Source organism: Cyphomyrmex costatus, unplaced genomic scaffold (genome assembly GCF_001594065.2).
Source record: "Cyphomyrmex costatus isolate MS0001 unplaced genomic scaffold, Ccosl1.0 scaffold639, whole genome shotgun sequence".
Classification (NCBI taxonomy): Eukaryota; Metazoa; Arthropoda; class Insecta; order Hymenoptera; family Formicidae; genus Cyphomyrmex; species Cyphomyrmex costatus.
Genome location: NW_017280199.1, coordinates 477,166 through 498,886, shown reverse-complemented (window position 1 = coordinate 498,886; position 21,721 = coordinate 477,166). Strand labels below are relative to the sequence as shown.

The 21,721-nt window shown below is 36.4% G+C and overlaps 1 protein-coding gene across 1 annotated transcript; it reads left to right on the top strand.

Moving 5' to 3' along the window:
- The first annotated feature begins 485 nt into the window (after positions 1-485).
- On the top strand, positions 486-7,082 carry Oct-TyrR (Octopamine-Tyramine receptor). Its single transcript, XM_018547393.1, has 2 exons — positions 486-551; positions 5,663-7,082. Exon 2 carries the CDS (start codon positions 5,680-5,682, stop codon positions 6,883-6,885), a length of 1,206 nt encoding a protein of 401 aa, XP_018402895.1. The 5' UTR covers positions 486-551; positions 5,663-5,679; the 3' UTR covers positions 6,886-7,082.
- The last annotated feature ends 14,639 nt before the right edge of the window (positions 7,083-21,721 follow it).

Genomic DNA, 21,721 nt, shown 5'->3' with positions numbered 1-21,721 from the left:
AAAGATCCGACAAACTTTTCGATGCAGCATTTGCCATGTATTTACGCGTTCCATTTTATTGCATCCGCGCAAAACGAGTATTACGATACCGACGTAATTCTATTTTTATTTGTCACATATTTACACAGAATATGGCAACAATATAAAAATCAATTATGTATGATACAGCGAGGTATAGAGGATCATAAAACTCCCTATTTCGTATACTAGTATTTGTTTAAAATTCAATTTTTGTTTATCGAAATTGAAAAAGTAATATATTCCACTATACATACATACATATTAATAATCAGAGTATATCAAAAGTTAATTCAATTACATTTTCATTTCGATGAATTTAAAAGCCATTTCAGAGTGTAAATGATTCTGTCTTCTATTGCACACAGATGGTGTAATCCGTGGGAGTCAATGATCAGTTTGATTTGCGATCCTTGCTGAAATCAGCCGATCGAACATCCATCATCACAAGCGGGGCAGGAAATCAAGATGTGACGCTATGTATCTTTGACGGTTTCGCATTAAAGACAAGACGCATAGCGGTGGATTTAATAGTAAGTGCTTTGTCATTCAGAGAGATTGCATCACAAATCGTAGTCGAAAGATAGTTAGATCTCGAGAACGACGAAGACAATTTTGTCAGTGAAGAATTAAGGCCACGGCTTCGTCCAGGAGATCCAATTATTTTAGAGTACTTCGCTGGCAACTTTCTTCCGGTTTCTGGCTTATTTCTAAAGCCTCTGCATTTTGATTTTGTTCGCAATGAGTACAATCGATTTTTTTGTATGGCTATCTCGTTGCGTGATTGGGTAACTAAGAATCACTGACTATTTTCTTAGTAAAAGTTTATTATTTTTTGCTTCATAATTTAGATTCGACGTGTACACAGTTTATTGCGAAAGATAGTTGTGTATCTAACGTGTATCTATCGATAAAACAAATATTTTTGTTAATATTAATATTGTAAATATTGCTCAGGTCATATATAGGTTACATGTAAATTGAAAATTAAATAACTTTTTAATTACGCAAACGACAGATCCATGACCTGTTTCGTGATTAATGTCAGAACAGGCTCCAAATATTCGACAAGTGCCCTTTCGCGTTCATGCCAATTGCGCCTCATCGATTGCTATTGAGAGACAGAGGCATAGCATTCCTCTGTTAATACTCCGCACTCGAAACATTACGAGTTAACGTTTGATTTACTAATGAAGTGAACGACACACGCTATTACGCCGCACGTATAATTCTAATAGTATTATTCGCTTGTTATTGTCTCATGTTAAACTCATGAAATCAATAGTCTTTTGTCATTGCGCGAGTACGCCATCGTGTCCCTGATAGGAAAATATTACGAGCGTACCGCTCGAGTGCACTCGAAATATACGAGAGAAGTAATTTTCACGGGTTAATTATTATTATTTTATGCTTACTGGAAAAAGAATATTGAAAGAGCAGAGAGCCATTTAACATTGGGACGCCCAAAGAAATACGCGCTTTGTTTTAAAACCTCTCCATTTTAAATAAAACCTTTTTTTTTTTATAAATAAAGATTTTAATTTTAAAAATACTGGAAATGACAGATAAATATTTTTGGAGTATAAAAAAAGAAATTTAATCCTAAATAAATTACTACGGTATGTGATTTAGTATAATGTTATCAATAGGACAAAACAACAATACACAAAATGTTATTTGAACTGGGTTTTGGAATTGGAATCGATTGTACTTCCCGCTCTAATCAAAACTCGGAAACAACTATGAGTTACTGCGGTTGTCGCACTTTAATTAGGATATTCTAGTTACGAACTTAAACAAACTGAAATTCTATATTGAAATTACACTATCCAATCATTGAAACAAAATATTTCTTAATAAGTTAAGCGAATGGGAAAATATTTCTCTTCGCGTGTTAAAATATCTTTATTCACCTCGATATGTATTTTACAATTTTCTGAATATTACTGGTAATTTTCAATCAGCCAGAAGCTTGAATATACAGGGACATTTTGAATTGAATCATGCGCTTTTAGCGGTTAGTTCGATGGGATTTCCTGTTTTACAAAAAAATACATTCCAGCGATACAATGTGTGTAATCGATTCAAAAATGTAGCAGGAACGTACAGAATTTCTGCTCGAGAACATAAGATGCGCTGACGTTCACTGACGTTCACCCTTGTATTCGTGTGCAACAACGCATAAGAACGTGGTCGGCGTCACGTAACGCTGTACTGTATTACATTGTGGCACGATAAAATAAAATTTATCGATTGCACGAAATTTATCTCACGTGACGCGATATCGACGAAAAATATGCAGCCTTTTCAATCCACGCCTCACAGAATTTTAAGGGCGGCAATTTATGTGTATGTGCGTGTTCGGTAGACGACGGGCTGCCTTTAACTCGCTCTAACTTGAAAATTCCAGCATCCGTAGAGTAAAACGCGTATGCGCAGACTGTTGAACGTTTTAGAAAAATTTCGACGCGCTGGTACAATTTTTTCTAAATGGCGATCCTGTATTCGGGCTTGTAATTCAGTTGAAGGTGCGAAACCCCGTTGGCGATGGAGTTGTAATCGAATTGTTTGGGACGACGCGTTCAGTCATGGACGCTGTCGGCGGTGCGAGCTCTAACTTCGTTTCTCTTTTTTTCTTTTCTCTCTCTCTTTTTTTTTTTTTTTTTAACGAAAACTTGTAATATGCAGTCGAGCGAATTTCACTGGTGAACTGTTACGCGCAGAATTACGTGTATATTTCTCTGCAGTTATATAGAAATACTCGCGGCAAAATAGTGCATATTATATACAACTGTAAAGTCTTCAATCTCTACGCCGGGAATGTCTTGGGCTCGATGTTTCATTATCTTTATTTTTTTTCCTTATTCTTTAACTCATGGTTTTAAGCTTAACCTGCGATGTTTTATCTAATAAGCTTCATTTATGGTGACGTCATAGGTAAAGTCCATTCGGTGAAACATCGGGTTAAGCTTAATCACAAGTTAATCGGATGATGAAAGAGATCCGGCTTTAGTCGCGCGTGATTAATGAATTTTTCGCAATTCGAAATGTTAGTAACAAAGTTCGTAATTGGGTGAATTCAATTCGGCAAAGCGGATAGGTCTGTTTGCCAAGTAATTAAACACGATTGGTCGGAACTACACGTAAGAACAAATCGTGCTCATTCGCTCGGCAAACATACCTAGCCGCTCTCTGTCATCTTGAACTCGCCTATTGTTATACTTGGCGATTTCTTAGGAGTGCGCGCGTTGCATGTCGTTACGAAGAATGAATTCGTGCGCGCTGAATATTATGTTATTAATAACTCCGTGAATTTAAACGATCAATCGCGTACTATGTACTACTTCCGCGATTAAATGGAACGCAATACGAATCGATTTAAAATCAGCCGTTCGTCTTCTCTGTGAGAACTTCCATCGGAATGAAGAACACGCCTTTATAGCAAATCGATCAAATGGTATAAGCTTACAAAGCTGATTTCGAACGATGTTACGTATTATGAAAGTTCCGTGATTGCTTTAATCAAATACAACTCGATATCTCTTTAGCTGCAAATAGCCGATCTGGAATATTTCCGACTAATTCCTGAGAGCACCAGCGAGTAAAATTCCGTTGATTTTCCCGACGATTAACATCTTTTAACGGCGATATGATTCTTTCCATTTTTCATCGTGCATTTTGCGGTTCGTTGATTTGTCGGGGCTGTTATTAAAAGTGTTCGTTGAGCTTTCGCCTAAAAACACTCCCTTGTATCGTGGTACTTTCGTCCCCTTTCCGCATTAACTAAATCAATATTTACCTCGTAGGCGAACATGTGTAATAATAAAGTTTGACAGTTCCCTCGTGCTTCAAATTGGTCGGCGTACAGAAGCCGAGAGAGAGAAAGAGAGAGAGAGAGAGAGAAAGAGAGAGTGAGAGAGAGAGAGAGGGAGAGAGAGATATTCCGAGTACCCTCGGATGATGAAGTACCCGACGGTTTTGACACGACGAGCGGCAAACAGAACGGAGTTATACGGAGAAGTGATGTTTTCCCGGATTTCCAAGTGGTAATTACACGGAAGTAAGGGAACGTGAAAAATGTTATTCCGCGTGACCCATTTCTCGTCGCAATCGCTATCTCTTCAAAGGTAAGAAAGAAAGTTGGATTTAAGAAATCCCGCCGAACGAAGGCAGGTTTCTTCAACGGCTCGATATCGAAAAGCGAGCTTTTAACGGTTCGTGACGCACAGAGTTCTACGAGAATGCGGAATCGTGCCTTATCGTCTCGTACGGTGTTCGCGTTGCGCTGACCGTTTCTCCGGGACACTATAGATGTATATGTAGTATACGCGTATCGTTAAACTCTGTATTTTTATTGGCGACGTTTCCTGTGCCGGAAGCGTGACAAAGCTACGGTCGCTGCTTGCCGTACACTCAAAGCACGAAAATGGAAACATTTTCCGCGCTCTCAGACCTACCGCAGGCTCTCTCGTGCAGAAAATAATACCTTGTGCGTGCGGAATATATATGCCGCAATCTGCGACCCAATAATTTATGACACAGAGAAAAACCACCGCTGGGATGCTTGACGTCGCGATTTATTAGGGACATTAACGATTTTACCTATTGTTACATTTACAAACCATTTACAGTTATACATTTCCGTATAAATATACATGCTGTAAATATACATATGTTTTGTCATAAATATACATGCGAATAATGATGATTACTTAACCTTGTGACCGCACGGATCCATTTATTGCAGGTAGCGTATCTTTGCTGCAAAAATATATGTCTAAATAAATTGAGCGATAAATCTACAAGAGTTATTGACCAGCAATAAAAAAAATTTATATTCTCATCTGTAAATAAAAGTATTAGTATGGGTTAAAAAAATAGAATGGAGGATGAAAGTTCAAAGATAATGAATGTTCCCTTAAATCGAATGAAAAAGAATACTATATACATCTGAGCTATTATTCTTTTAATTATCGCTGAACATTTTTTCCGAAACTCTCTTTGATCTGCGCGAATGATCGGTGATAAAAAATTGCGAAACTTTCGACACTTTTTGAATTGTTTCAGCAAACATCGCATAAAACGCTCACACACATACGATACACGTATCACTCTCTTTAGCAGTTTGATTTCTATCTCAACTTGTAAATCAATGTTATCGCCGACTGAAAAGTTTGTCTAAAATAACGAATTGGCAAATATCAATCGATTTCCGGAACCGTGTAAATTTTACGAAAAAACCGCAAAGTCTGTATTCATTTTTCCGTACATTTCAAACGTAAAGGATTCGTATTACGAAACGTTTCGATAAGTTCAACAGTGATTTTGTATGAAATGTATTCCACGTATCGAAGGTTACTTAAATATCATTCGATCTGTATAAATATATTCATTAGCTGAACATTTGATTACAAAATCAAATTAACTTTGGTATATTTAAACCGAGATAGTTAAACTATGACTTCTTGGTATCAGATTTCAGAATTCACGTTACAAATGTCATGTTGTTATTAATACCGTTCGATAATTAAAACAAACTAAAAAAAAGAGAAAGAAAATATAAATAAATATAAAAAAACAGAGAGAAGAATTCATTGACAAATATGACGACTGCGTAATACATTGTAACTACTCTGACTTACAGAGGGTATCCTGGACGACATGAACGCGAGCGGAGAGTCCGGCGGAACGATGTCGGAAGATTATGAAGTCGGAGGCTGCAGCGTTCAGGAAGAGGAGACGGGCTCGAATCTGCCAACATGGGAGGCGGTGGCAGCCACGTTGACCTTGGGCTTCCTCGTGCTGGCGACGGTGTTCGGAAACGCATTGGTGATTCTGAGCGTGTTCACTTACCGGCCACTACGGATTGTCCAAAACTTCTTCATCGTCTCGCTGGCGGTGGCCGATCTCGCGGTAGCGATCCTCGTGATGCCATTTAACGTAGCCTATTTACTACTAGGCAAATGGATTTTCGGTATTCATCTGTGCAAGCTGTGGTTGACATGCGACGTGCTCTGTTGCACCGCCAGTATCCTCAATTTATGCGCTATCGCGCTGGATCGTTATTGGGCGATTACCGATCCTATTAATTACGCCCAGAAACGCACTCTTAAACGAGTCCTTGGGACAATCGCGGGCGTGTGGATTCTCTCCGGTGCTATCAGCTCGCCACCGTTAGCCGGTTGGAACGACTGGCCAGAAGAATTGGAACCAGGCACTCCCTGTCAGCTCACTAGACGGCAGGGCTACGTAATATACTCGTCTTTGGGCTCATTCTTTATACCGTTGCTGCTGATGAGCTTGGTTTACCTGGAGATCTTTTTGGCGACGCGTAGGAGACTGCGAGAACGGGCGCGACAGAGCAGGCTGGGTCCGGTGCAGTCCACCAGGCACCGCGAGACCGACGATGCCGAGGAGTCGGTCAGCTCGGAGACGAATCACAATGAGCGCTCGACGCCCCGTCTGCAGGCGAAGCCATCCCTAATCGACGACGAGCCGACCGAAGTGACGATAGGTGACAACGATCGTCGTACCACCGCATCCACCAGGCGAGGTGCCGGCGAAGTTATCCCCGACACCTCGACCGTCTATCAGTTCATCGAGGAACGACAGCGGATCTCGCTGTCCAAGGAAAGACGCGCGGCGAGGACTCTGGGTGTCATCATGGGCGTCTTCGTCGTCTGCTGGCTGCCGTTCTTCCTCATGTACGTCATTGTGCCGTTTTGTCCGGCCTGCTGCCCATCTGACAGAATGGTGTACTTTATCACGTGGCTCGGCTACGTCAACAGCGCTCTCAACCCCCTCATCTACACGATCTTCAATCTTGATTATAGAAGGGCGTTTAGACGACTGTTGCGAATCCGTTGAGTCCTCGCGGCCGTTGCGTTTGGCCCTTGGGCTTTGTTGGCAGACGAGGGGGATCCTCGCGATCCTCGTTCGGCGTTCGCGAGTCACGCGGAACCTCGCGGTGATCGGTTATAATAGCAGCCCCTGCGTCACGACTTCTATACTCACGGGATTTCCGTCTGCTAGCCAACAGAGGAGTCGTTAAGTAAGTTCTTCGTCCAGGGAATAGCGCGTCGCTCGTCGTATCATCGTCGGGGTGGCGATACGTCGTAATTAATGGAAATTCAGACGTCTCGCTTACTCCGATCGCCTGTTCGCGCGCACAGCTCTCGTTGTGTTGTAATCGCCTCGTGGTGAAAACTTGACGCAGTCAGCACACGACGACGAGTTATGAAACGACGAAGCGTCGCGGATCGTGAAACTCGGAGTAAGTAAGTTACTAGCAAATTCGCAGGATTATTACCGTTTTACACCAAGTTACGAACTTTAACTCTACGAAACTTGATAATTTATTTTCGACTACCGCGTTTAATTAAGGTATCGATCCTATTAACCTGAATAATTACGTTTATCCGAAGAGTAGTGATGAAGAAAGCACGGCCATAATTCTCTACCAAGGAAACGCGTTACTATCATTTACGTCGTAAGAAGAGAGAAATGTACGCAAATTTTCTCAGACAGTAAATTTTGATGTCGTAAACGTACATAACAGAAGATTAAAGATTGTTTTCGCGAAAATTATTAGAATTGTTAGAACCAATTAATCAACACCTAGTACACTTGACTCCTAAATCAAACATTCACAAAGTTTTTGAATTATTACACGACTTTCCAAGTAAATTTCTTTTTTATGGAACGAAAAGTTGAAACGCCATAAGAATCTTGAAAATTTCCTTCAACTAGTATAACGGATTGCCGTGGCTCCGCGAGAGAGCCCGAAGAACGATGTGCACTTACCGTCGGTACTTTCCTGAAAATTTATCAGGAATCCCAAGAAGACGTTGAGAAAATGGATGGTTTCATCCTAGAAATGCACGAAGCGCATCGCAATCAAGATTGGCAGTCGAGCCGGCGGCTAATCCGGCCCTGAAGAGCTTTCAAGGGCGAAAGTCGAAGTGAAACTTTCTGCCGGAGTGATAAAGGAAATTATGCTTCCTGTGCTGGCCCCGGCGACCACCACCTTTCCCGAATATCATTATGTAAAGTTTTCGTCAGCTCTGTATGAATTTTCTCTCTTCTGTGGTTTCGATGATCAATCTAGCTGTGCTGGAAGATGATTAATGATCGAATTAGCTCCCGCGAGCGTGTAAATGAGATTTATCATTAAATCAATAACGCTCGATACCGGATTGTAATAGAATCGAGGTCATCGAGGGGGTCTCGCAAGAAGTCACCGTCGTCGTTTCTTTCCTTCCGTGACTTCAATGATCAATCTATAGCTGCGCTGGAAGATGATTAATGATTGAATTAGCTCTCATGAGCGTGTAATTGAGATTTATCATCAAATCAATAACGCTCGATACCGGATTGTAATGGAATCGAGGTTATCGGGGAGGTTTCGCGAGAAGCCATCGTCGCGTCGTTTCTTTCTCCGTCGCGCGCACAGTTTCCGTCTCCTCGATGTCACAACAGCAAACATTTCCGTAGAACATCAAAAGTAACGGTCGATTTAGCGCGTCGGCGAAAGAAGGAGATGACGTGCTTTTCTTCTACCAACGACAACGGAGAATTAATCGTACGTGCGTTTTAGATAGATCCGGTAGACGTGCGTACGTCCACCGAACGTTAACAATTGCAAGTATTACGGTTGTGAATAATTAATAGTCCTAACCCATAAGCCTCGATCGCGAGGCACACGTAGCGTAAGAGGCGTTTGTTCGTCACCACCGAGGCGGTCGTTTATTCGGAGCGTGACGTTAACAGCGCCGACCCCGCACAATCTTTGCGGTTTCAGGACTCGCGCGGTCGTGGCCGCGCGTCGTATAAAATCTCACTTTAAACCGCCTCCCAACGTATTCACGTTGACACGCGATAATATCGTCACGTAGCGCTACAAAAGTTTCCCGGAATCACCGCTATTTATTATAATGACAGCTAAGCCCTCTTAGTTTATTAATAGCCGATTTTTCTTTAGATGGCACTCTGCGGATGGCACACCATCCAGTTATACTTCACTCTTTTAATATTCCAATTTTCGTGACTTTGATGGTTGCATCGTGATTTTATCTTAGCTCGTCATTAAAACACGTTTCAATCATAAATATAATAGAATGAGCTTTGTTACTCATTTATATCCTCTATATAGAAGTTGAAAACAAACTTTTGTCGTTCCACACGAAAGTATCGAATGGGTACTTGTATGTGTTTCATTGAAAATTCTTCAGGCGGACGCAAAATCGAAAATAATTCGTCGAAACTTTTCACTATTAAGAGTGATTTTGAAGACCACAATTTTCAAGTGAATATCCGGTCTTGTGTATCTTTCTACGATACTCAATGAGGCACCGGTGATTACGGGATACCGTGTAGATCTGCGTACTGCACACACGTACACACATACTTTGACATGTGCGAAGTACTATTTATATGACCACAATACAATTTAAAGTATCATTAAGGGTAAAATTGAGGGAACAGACGGTGAGAAACCGCCATCTCCTCGAGTGCCGCGCCAAACAGACCGATTGAAATGAATCCTAGGTAAGAAGAGCGAAGAAAATGGATCGGACGATCATACGACTCGGTGGTAAGCTCGTCACCAGGGCACTCTATAATAAGGTTGTGATAAGGTTGTGAGAACACGTTCGTAGCCGTGCTACGAACGACGTAAGATTTTTAATTACTAGGATAGGGAACATTTCTTTACTCGAGTTATACTCTTCGATGCAGCGTTGCCTCCTACCCAAGAGAGGGAGAAAGAGAGCGAGAGAGAGAGAGAGAGAGAGAGAAAGAGAGAGAGAAAGTCAACGTTACGAGGCTCCGATCGTCTGTAAAAATTACATCGATTTTTTTTCTTCTTTGTAACCTTCAAAATGCTACAGGTAGTTTTAAACTTATAAACTTGGCCGCAAGTTGACACAAATGAAATTACATTTTCACCAAAGTTACACCGCATGAATTGATCTCATTTGCGTGAAAAATCCGTGTCTTTACGTAGGTAGGTCCAAACGCTGGCGTTCGTTTTTTTTATTTAAACGAAATTTCCTCTGTGACGTTTGATGTAAAATCTAGCGTGTCCCAAGTAGAAATTTGATCATTTAATTCAATTTTTTTTTGTATATATTGAAATAAAGGGAAAATTTGTAAAACTGATCGATATTTTTGTCCGATGTTCTTTTTGAAAATATGAAAATTTGTTGATTGAGCTAAAAAACTGTTTTTCTCTTGTATTACTTTCGCGAGGATATTAATAAGTGCCAAAATAACGTATTTATTACGTTTTGACTCGATAGAAAAAGACATAAAGATTGTATCACGGCATTTTTTCTCCTCTTCATGATACACGATCTCTCTTTTCATTGTTGCCTTTCTCGCGTTATCTCGTTGCATGAGACAGCGTTGAATCATTCGAATCTTGGGTAGGAATCTCAAAATGCGTAGTTTATGATATTATATTATATATTGTATATTATATTGCGCATTATATTAATGTACATACGTATCGGCAGTGCGATTCTCGCATAACTGTTTCGCGAATCGGTATACGCATCTCGCCTCAATTTCTTCCCTTGAAATTTAAATCGAGTGATTTTTCTTTTTAAATGACAGGGTTGTCAAACAATAATTTTCCAAGTAATATTTTAGATGCCGCGAAACGATTCACGACGTGCGAGAATTTCACGTTATCGAGCCTGGTCGCTCGATACAAAGAATACAGTTCTAGATACGTATGATAAATAAAAAGATATATATATATATATATACACACACACCTAGTTGATAAACTGATACTCGGTTGGTTGTGATTTACAAGTATAGCAATACAGCGATACTCGTTTCTGTACGTGGTAACATTGCCAGCGGAGCTTTCCTGTGTCCCAATTCAAAGAGTTATTTCTCATACAATCTACGAACTTCTTCCATGTCTGCAAATCTAGAAATAATTTCTTTTTTCAGAAAGAATTCAAGATGTAAATTCTCGTCCGATAGATAAAAACAATGTACAGCATTTTATAGTTGTCGTATTCATATTGTAGTATGATTTTCGACGATTTATCGCATCCGTTGTCGATATGATTAATTTTTTATAAAATATCAATAATATATTAAAAGATATTTATAAAAATATTAAAATTTTATTCATAAAAGTGGAAAATTTGTATCCACGTGTTGTGTATTTTACGTTCGGAAAAATACGGGTGACGCATACGCGTATCGTAAAGAGAGAAATAATATGTTTTATCACAGAGCGCCAGAAAAAAACGCAATGCTCGGAGAGAGGAATGAAAGGAATATTTTTGAATTCAAACGAAAATAGAAAATAGGCTGGTTACAATAGTTATATAATCTAGGATGACGCAAAAACAAATAATCTCTAGTGTGATGTAACGTATTTGGCAAACACGTTTTTCGTCTCGATGTTGAATTTAATGGAAATGGATGTCTATTGAATCGCTATACTGCTTTGATTCAACATATTGTCATCATCATTCCACAACTACAAAATCCAAAAAAGGTAGGAAGTCTACACGGATTTCTGGACAAATTTCTGAAAAAACCAAAAAGCTCATTGCAATGATAAATAACATTATCTGTACAATAAACAGTATTATAAAATTTAATTTATAATTAAAAATTGAGTAAGTCGTTAAAAAAATTAACAGCTCACATTTTATAAAGCAGTTCTCCCTACTAACATTTATTATGTTTTATTACATGTAATAGATACTTTGTTTACATCAGCGTATAGTTTTTCCTCGAATTGGATGTAGCGAAAAAATTCGAAGCTTCCGTGAATCCTGTTTGTATAAATCTCCCTTTTTTATTACGGTGCTCTCTAGATTTATACGTACGTTTCAAGTGCAGTCGTTGTTACTACGAATATTTCGAGCATAGGATGAATGTAACATTTATTTGATCTGCTTGTGTAATCCGTCACTTGTGAAAAACAGACGCGGGCAGCTTGCGATGTAAGCGCAAAAAACGAACGGCGAATTTACATGTTGTAACATTACACAGCTTTTGCGTTATAAAAAAAAAATTGGTGAGATGAGGATTACAAGAAGAAGAAATCTGGGAGGAACTCCGCTCGCATCTTTGGAATGTGCAGATCGAACGAGCAATCATGTGAGCCTGCCGCTTGGATGTGTGCATGCAAAATCAATTAATGAACAAGCCGGAAATACTGTCATGCGTATATATAGTACACAGTGAGTGACCGGTGTGCGAGTAATGAGTGCATCGAATCGATGGACGATTATATATATCTAATTATGTATCTATACCGCGATAAACGTTGGTAACAGGAAGAGACATTTATTTCAATTGATGACATCTCATGACGGACACATGGAGTATAGTTAAACCTCTGCGTATAAATGCTGAATAAAATCATTTATAAAGACACACACGGTTCATAAATTTCAGTCGATATATTATGTGACACGGTTTACGAATCTCGATAAACAACTTCCGGCCATACATAGCAATGATGTTAATATGTGCGACCAACCCAATAATTTTTTAAATCGTAATTCTTATTACGCGTTCTTTAATACCGAAGTATATGTTACTATTTAATTAGTACCGTTATGTATTAATTCCTGCATAGTGGTGCGTGGTGTGTGGCAAAAGCTTGCCGTTAATTTTAAAGAATTATTGTGCATGAGACGGATGTGTACGAGAATACCAATGAAATCTTGAAATAAACAATGTTGTACGGTGTTACGAATTTTACGCAATGTTCACTGTGGATTCCTTCAGAATTTTGTGCGCCTGTTATGCGATCGAATAGAAAGAGAAAAATAAAAGAATATATATATACATGTGAGTACGATCTATTTCATTATTAATTTGCTCGAGGAATATTTTGCTGTTAATTTCTACATATTTTTGTTTCACCTCCTATCTCCGTTTCTTACGTGAAACATATTTATAAACATAAAAAGTTATCCTAGTGAGATTATCCTTTTAAAATATTCCATACGTATATAATGTACATTTGGACTAACAATTCGGCGGTATTTGCTCTTTTTCAAAAGACGGATTATATGAGAAGTATTATATTTCGCGTGATGCTTAGCACGCGATGCTAAAAACGCCAGCAAAACCGTCTGTGCCATGTCTCGCGTTGCATTGTTACAAGAGCAAAGTGCTTCGTGCATTGTTCGTGTTACGTGGCAATTCCTTCTATATGATATAACCCACATACTAAAATAACAGTCCCTTCAGAGAACGTAATAGGCCCTTTTTGTAAAACACTCTGTATTTGAAAAATTTAATTTACACACATGTAAAATAAACGAAAGACTAACGGCCGCATAAAACAACGAGTACAGAATGGACTCGGCAAAGAGCGAGTTCTTTTAAAAAAAAATATGATAAAAATGATTTTTTTTTTTTAAATATTCTACACGAGATAAATTAATAACTCTATTACCTTTTTATTTATCATACTTTTATGCTTTTGTAATTCAATTAAAATAAAACACTTCAACTATTCTGCGATGAATAATTAGTTTTATATATTTAAATTTTTTAACACATAAAACGCATCGTGATAGACTTCTTATTTTACCTTATAATTTTTTTAGAAGAGTCATTCGTTCCTATTAAATATATCATCCGGATATTATGGATGGAACGATATATCTTCAATAGAATGGAAAGAATGGTTGAACAAAGAATAAGAGCATTGGCTATATCATAACCGTAAAAATTCCAGTAAAGTAGAAAATACTCGAGTAAAGATTTATAAATATTGCGATATTTACGTTGCGTGTACATAAAAGTCAAATATATCACTGAACATGTGAGAGGCTGTGAATTCTGATCCCTTTTGCATTTTCCAGGAAGGGGAAGGTATATCTAGGATTGACGAAACGACGTGTACGTGAGTTCACGTGCGCTCGTATAATCTGACAATCTGGTTGGCTCTATCAGGCGAGTTGTGCACTCGGATATTTTCATATGCATGAATGAACAGGTCGAGGGTCGCGCTGCTTATCGTCGCGCTAATAATTTCCTCTGAATATCTAAAGCTCGTCGTTTTGATCGAGCACCTATACTAATACACACGTAAGAATCCGTAAGGAATTTTGCAATTAAATAAAGCAGGCTTCCGCCGCGTGGTAGACGACGCACTTACGCGAGGTACCTATTAACGTACTCGTGAAACTCGTTCATTTCCAGGTCTCCCGCGCGGACACGCGAGCACCGCGGCATGCAAATCGATGTCGAAACCCGGGCGTTTTCCATTAGCTCCAGTCGTTTCCTCGTGCAATCTCGCGCAGCGCAGTCTGCGAGACATCCGCGATATCGCGACGAAAGAATCGCGTATTCCCCGCATGCATAAACGAGGCCGATTACGCTCGATTGTACGTCACTGGGCATTTCGGATGTAAGCTGCACTTCGAAAGGAAGCTCGCACGCAAATTTCATCAGAGCACCGGCGGCCACCGTCATTGTTTCGTCACCTCCAACGATTTTATTAAGGATAAATGCGCTTTCATCGATCGGATAATTGCTCCGGCAATTTTCCTTAATGGATTTCCGTTTGTTCGTTATCAAGAGTGACCAAAGTACTCCGAGCGAGATGGAAATTATCACGATTACTTACTGAATACGAAATGAAAGGCACGTCTTGTACGGATTGCATTCTGTGTCTGTACACAATATATACACGCAAGTCTTTTATTTCTTATAACAAAATGATAATAAATGTTTCGCAGTCTGTTATATTTATTGATAATAATACATTTTTATATAAAGGTAACAAATATGATCGTTTTTTAAAAATAAGTTATTAACTTAATTACTTTCAATATAAACATTACTCAACTTTTCTTTTTCAATATTTTCTCCATTGTTTCTAATTTTTATTAATAAAGATATATTTGCTTAGCGAAAGCAAATGTTAATTTTGATTGAAATGAAATTATTTAAATGTTTATTTTTTAGGAATGTTATAAGCAATAAAATTGGGTTGGGAATAACATATCCAATTGTTCACTTACTATGGCAGCTGAAGTTTGAATAGCGTTCATTCTTTAATAAAAAATGATAAAAAATTGCTATTCGACAATATAATGGCATTCTAGATAATGGACCCTATAGAATTGTTCAAATCATGCAAATTATGAAATATCCGGAGCTACGAGTCGTTGGCTGAGTTTAATATTGGATGCTTTAATATTCACGACAGCTGCCTTTATCACGTCGTGCTAGAAACTTTCAGGTAATGCTCGTTTTACTGCTGTTCGCAGGAAAAGTCCAGTACTAAAACACGCTAGCTTTTCATTTACACCAATTAAAACAATTTATGAATCCTCTTAAATCTTTTTGCATACAGTATTCTCGGTTCTTTGTCACATCTTCATCCCAATAATTCCAAATATTATAATTAACACGATTTACATAACCAAGTATTTACATACACTTTACTAACGGCGATTACGTTCTCATATGATCGTTATGTGTATCATTTTATCTTGAGAATGGTTCAAAGTAAATGATACGCTACAGTGTCTTAATTGCAGTAAAAATTTTTCCTAGATTATCGTACTCAAAGAAACTTTGTAATTAATCGGAAGTAATATGAAGTGATCCCCAGGTAGTAATCAAAGATTCGCAAGTTTTATTAATATACTCAATAAACCAATTTTATTATGTAAATTCGAAAAAGATCTCGCAAACCGATGCAACGAATTATAAATTCGATCCATGTTATGAATAAAATGAATTTAATGGTAAACGCGACGACACGTTTGTCTTTAACATGTATTCGTAATTTATAAAAATATATATTCATATACATGTAATGCATATTGTCATATATTTTTATAAATTATAATTACACATTAAAATTGTAATTGGATGTGCACAGTATGCTTAATAAAAATTAAATTGATGCAAGATAACTGCAGGCAGAAAAAAGGAGGGAAAAGAAAAATTGCATTATTAATCCACACAGTCACTTTAAAAAAGAATTTACGTTAATAACAGATCATTATTCTTCCAATAAACCGGTGGTAGCTCTAAATTGGCGAAAATTGTATCTAATACCTTTGTCCGTCGCGATTCTTTAACGTACAACTCGGTGGTTCAGGGTAGAATTTAATTTTCTTTTGTTTAGCGAAGATTTAATTTTCTTTCGTAAAGGTTAAATCGTGCGAGACATTGAGAAAAACATTTACTATTACGAGATTTCTTTAATAAATACCGTCCGTGCTTACATACGATATTGTAGCTGGAATGAAGGATACACAGCGTTACACGACATCCAGTATGAAACATTAATGCAATTAGCGACGCAGGCTTTAACGTTTATTAAATCTTCAATTTTCAATTTTTTTTCTTTCAACAATTCGCACTGTAAGCATGAATTTGCCATCTTTTGATCTTGAAAACTGGGATTTCCTCATATTTCTTTACTTTACTATATTTTTGACGTGTTACTCAGGCAGTGTACTTTGCCTTTTATGTAAGGAGCATACTCGCTGTCAGTGCTTTGAATACAAAATGAAAGAAAAATTGTAGAAAAATTTTCTGAAAATATTTATTTGTATAAAAATTCTAAAAAATATTTTTTAAATATTAGAGAATAGAAAATAGTTAATAACTTGTAATCATTTTCAGCATTTATTTTAGCATTATTATTTGATCTTCTTTTTAATCAAGCAACATAATTAAATTAATTTCTTAATAGAATTCTTAACTTAGGAATAATCACTTAATTTTGTTACGAAAATACCTGTTTAGTGTGTTTTCATGCTCCAATTAAAATCATGTAATTAATAATATATTGTTTACAACATATTGTACATATTATTGTTTTCTAATTTGTTAGCATTTGAAAGCATTATAATGTTCTCAAATATAATATTTGGATATAATTCAATCATAATTTTATGAAAAAAGTAAATGTAAACCAAATATTAAACGAAATAACAATAAATAGATTATTATTATAGCATATATTTCAAAAAAATAGATTTTTAATTAATAAAATGCTCTTTCATTGTGATTTTTGATGGAATTGGATATTTAAAGGGAATCGTATATAAAGTTATTAAAATAGTTATTAAAAAATATATATATTAAACGCGATATCCATACAAAACATATTTTACAGTAATTCACATTTTTTCACCGCTAGGATGTAAACAAATCCCACGTGGGCCACGTTATCATAAATATGATTGCATCAGCGTGAATTAAAAATTCCACGTTGTTCTATGTAGAGCGTTATAACAAACGATGTCACCTTAATGTGTCGAAATTGCATGTTATACGGGAAACGCGCACGTGCGTGTCCATGCCCTAATTTCCGTGGAAATACGTAGAAACGTCACTCGACCAAGCCGCGTATATCTATAGCGTCCTATTATTGAAGAGAAGGTACTTTGTAAAAAAAAAAGGGAAGAATAGATAAGCACAGACCGCATCATCCCGGAGGCAACCAGTACAGAAACACAAGTAAAGTTCATAGAGATTGCTTTCCGCGAAGATTCACAATCACGCTCGTAAAAATGAGACCTTTTGGTGCGACTGGTCTTCATTTCCCGTACTTACTTTGCATAGTATATTACTCCGCTAGTACGTGGCGCTTGGGGAAAAATAAAAAATAACGGATAAGGTAAGTGACGAAAAAAAAAAAAAAAAACACTCAGCGCACGCATATTAACTTTTAGAACGTTTAGCCTGCATAAATACAAACTCGTGTTATTGTATCCGTGTCGCATAATAATGATCAGCACACACACATACATGGTACATATATATATATATATTGACAGTTTCAAATAATGGGAGGTAATTAAGGCACTACATTAATTAATTTTGCATCGTTCTAAATTTGGTCGGCTTTTGAGGTTTGCACGTTCAGCTATAAATTTATGTTTTCGATATCAAATTGATCAGACATTAAGGTGATGTGTATATACATTTATGGAAAAATTTATTAAGGCGCGTTCAATATGTCCCTTGTCAATATCATGAATTATTTTATCGATAAATCGATGTATCTATGTAGATATGGATCTCGATTTGATTAAAAATCTACTACACGAAAGAGAAAATTAATCTAAAGATTTTGTTTTTAAAGAAACATTTTTTGGATTATCTTTTTTATTAGGATATCATTCAAGCTTTTTAATTTCCAGATTAATTACTAATTTTGAGAAATACATTATATTGTCATTTTGTACGTTCAATGTCCTATAAATTAATATATATATATATACATCACTAATTAGTTGGTGCAGCTTTATAAATGGGGATTAGTTAAAATGCAATAACCGGGACGGGTTGTATGAAGTTACAGAGATCTCACGCGAGTGTTTCCAACGCAATTAGCGGGCTTGAAAGCCCGTAAGATGAATGTTACCACGAGGTCGCTGCATCACGTAGTAATGACCGTTTATGCGCTGTTTGTTATGTACATACAACAGCAGCTGCAATACCTTTTACGATTATTGCATCGATCTCTTGAATGCGAAAGAGCAGGTTTTGATTATGACGCATGAGAATCTAACGAGATGACTTCTGTTACACACCTAATAACTAAATGGCACATAAATGGAAAGCTAAACCGTTATAAAAAAAACATAAATTATGAGATACAAAACAGTAATGGCAACCTGATTCTTTGAGTTTAATAATATTTTGTTGTTTTCAACTTCCATATATCAAAATGTACGTTGACCCGTTTTTGTGATTAATTCCAACGTAAACAACATCTGTATCAACGTATATATTTAAATAATATTTTTTTGAGGTAAATTTAATACATTTTTTCAAGTTAAATTGTTTAATTCCATCTTTGTAATAATCTAATCAAATTAACGACATATATAGGATGAAGCAGTGGCGATCCTTAGAAATAATTAATTATTTAAATGGAGTATAATTATGATCTTAAATTATCACCAATTGTTACATCAATAAATACACGAAGCGTATAATAACTGCTTGGTATGTATATGTTCGCAGAAGCAATATGTTCTAAAGATTCCCTTCCCTCGTGAATAGGTAATGAACTTCACCATACTGTACTACAAAGATAACGGTATCACGATCGAAAACCCAAGTGGCCACCTTATTCCTATGATTTCTCACGATCCTTGCGATCACCACGTAGCTGAATTTCTCCATAGCGCTTCTTGTCACGTCGATCTTGGTATATCTGTTCGAGAATTATTCGCTCTCGCGTTACGGAAATGCACCCGGGAAATATCCGCGTTTCGCGAGTTTGAGGAAATGCTTCTGGTTTTGCCTGATGTCGATCGTGCCGCAGAATTGCGGTTCGATACCCAAGAATCTGTCCAGTAAATCGGTGGTCGTCTTTCATCCTGGCGATACATGTACATTCTCGCTTCGGATCTGACAACGTACTGACTGGAGTAGCACATCAGGATGGACAATCTCAGAAAGCAGGACCAAATCGAATACTTTTTAATTCGCTGATCCGATACTTGGAAAAATATACTGTTATATATCGAAGAAACAATAATAATCCAATCCCTTGAGTATAGCATTTTGTTATTTTTAACTTCCCTGTGCAGCTATGTGTTAAAATGTAAACCAATCCATTTTTATAATTAATTTCAAAGTAAACGTCCATTACATTAATGTACGCACTTAGTAAATAATAAACTAAATTTAGTAAAATTTGATATATTTTCTTGAGTTAAATTAATTAATTCCATTGTTTTAGTCAAATTAATGACATATTGAGTAGGCGACTAAAGAGGCAATTTATATAGACATGATTAAAAATAATTTCAATTGAGAATAATTTGACATTATGAATTTCACAATGTGGAATGTTCCATGCTATTTAATAAATGATAAATTCTGTCCAACTAAATAAAGTGAAGCAATAATTAGGTTCTTTTCTTAATAATTCTGAATATCAGCATATGTGAACATCGAGAAATATTCTTTACATTCTTATTATTAATTTAACGAGGAAAATTATTATTAATTAAAACAGTTAATTAACAATATGAATTTTAATAAGACTACGTGCTGTTTAATAAATTAAAAAACGGTGAGTTTATATAACTTTTCTAGAGAAACTGACAATATGCACAACAGATCGATAGAGGTCACAAATCAAATCGATATTTCCAGAGATACAGAAAAAATTTTTCGACAAAGAATTATTAGAATCCTGACAACGGATAACAGTATCGATTGTGTAATATCTGCTACGGTATCGTTTATATCCATAAAAGTAATACTTTGCGATTTCCTACGTCACTATCTGTTTAGAAAAAGTGAGGAAACTTGATCCGCATCGCTTTCTCTTGCTCTCTCTTTAAAGTATCAAGTGGAAAAAGGATGCTGATGCAATTCAATATGTTGTGATTTTTAACGGAACATAAATATTAAAAGGTAAAAATATGCCTAGTTTATGTATATTACATTACGGTCTCTTCTCTCTTTTTCTTTATTTATTTATGTTTACGTCAGAGAAAAATACCGCAAATATGTTACAATGCATGTGTTACAAAAATTTAGAAGAGTTTTTATTTATATGTGTATAAGAAAAAATTAATTAAAGATTTTCGTATTTTCTCTATATATACCATGTTTCAATAATTAATATTATTATTCATTAAAATCAAAAGATAATAATTGAAATAATACGAAATTTGTACATGGTCGATCAAGTTACCTGCGAATTAAATTGCCTTGAAATACGATATATAACCAGTTTCGTTTTAATAAATTATAATTCAATATATAAAGCTATATATCGTATTTTGAATCTGATATAATACAGATGAATTGTTTAAAAGCATTAAATTTGTCGATATTGGCAAATTTAATTAATAATCTCGTAACCGAGATTATTCTAATTACACATAACAACGTATCTCGCAGCAACGTACTATAAATATTTGAAATTCAACATAAGCTAGCTTATTCGCTTGATATTAATCCGTGTTATCTTTTTTGTCGTTAAGGTGATTATAGTTAGCCAACGCATTTGCAACTTTCACGCGTGAAAATGATTAAAACTTGGTGTGGTTTATAAATACTACGACAGAATCAAAGGAAGGAAGAAAGGCATGTTCAACGTTTAATTAATACTCATCACAAATGACCTCTTTATCTCTCGTTTGAACAACGAGGGATAAGTTTGCTCATCTCACCCAAGTAAAAAGAGTAAATCAATCATAGTGGAGCTGCTTTTAGTTGGACACCCTTAGTAATCGCGAGAATGTCTGTGGAGACAGATGAGTTTGAACGGAAGTACGTCAGATTATGAAAAGGGCAAGCTAACTGGGAATACTCGGTCGAGAAGACGTATACGAAGATTTATAACGTGATGAAGAAAGTAGGCTTCCACTCCAATATGAAAGCTGCGAACAATGTGCGAAGAATTGCGAAGCAGATTACATACTTTTGTACTAACAAATTATGATTGAATCAGGAATTTAGCAAGTTTGTTATTAATTCTCGAGCTAATGTCAAAATCTGTAACACAGATTTTTGATACCTGGACCTGTCACTGTGAAACTCATTTATATATTGATTAAAAGGTATTAATATCAATTTTAAGAAACCAAATTGACATAAAAATTTATATAAAAAAAGAATAAATATTCACTAAATTTATTTTAAGAAATAATTAAAATTTTTGCAGATGTAATGTAAAAAGATTGAATTTTTACATTTTTATAAAAAA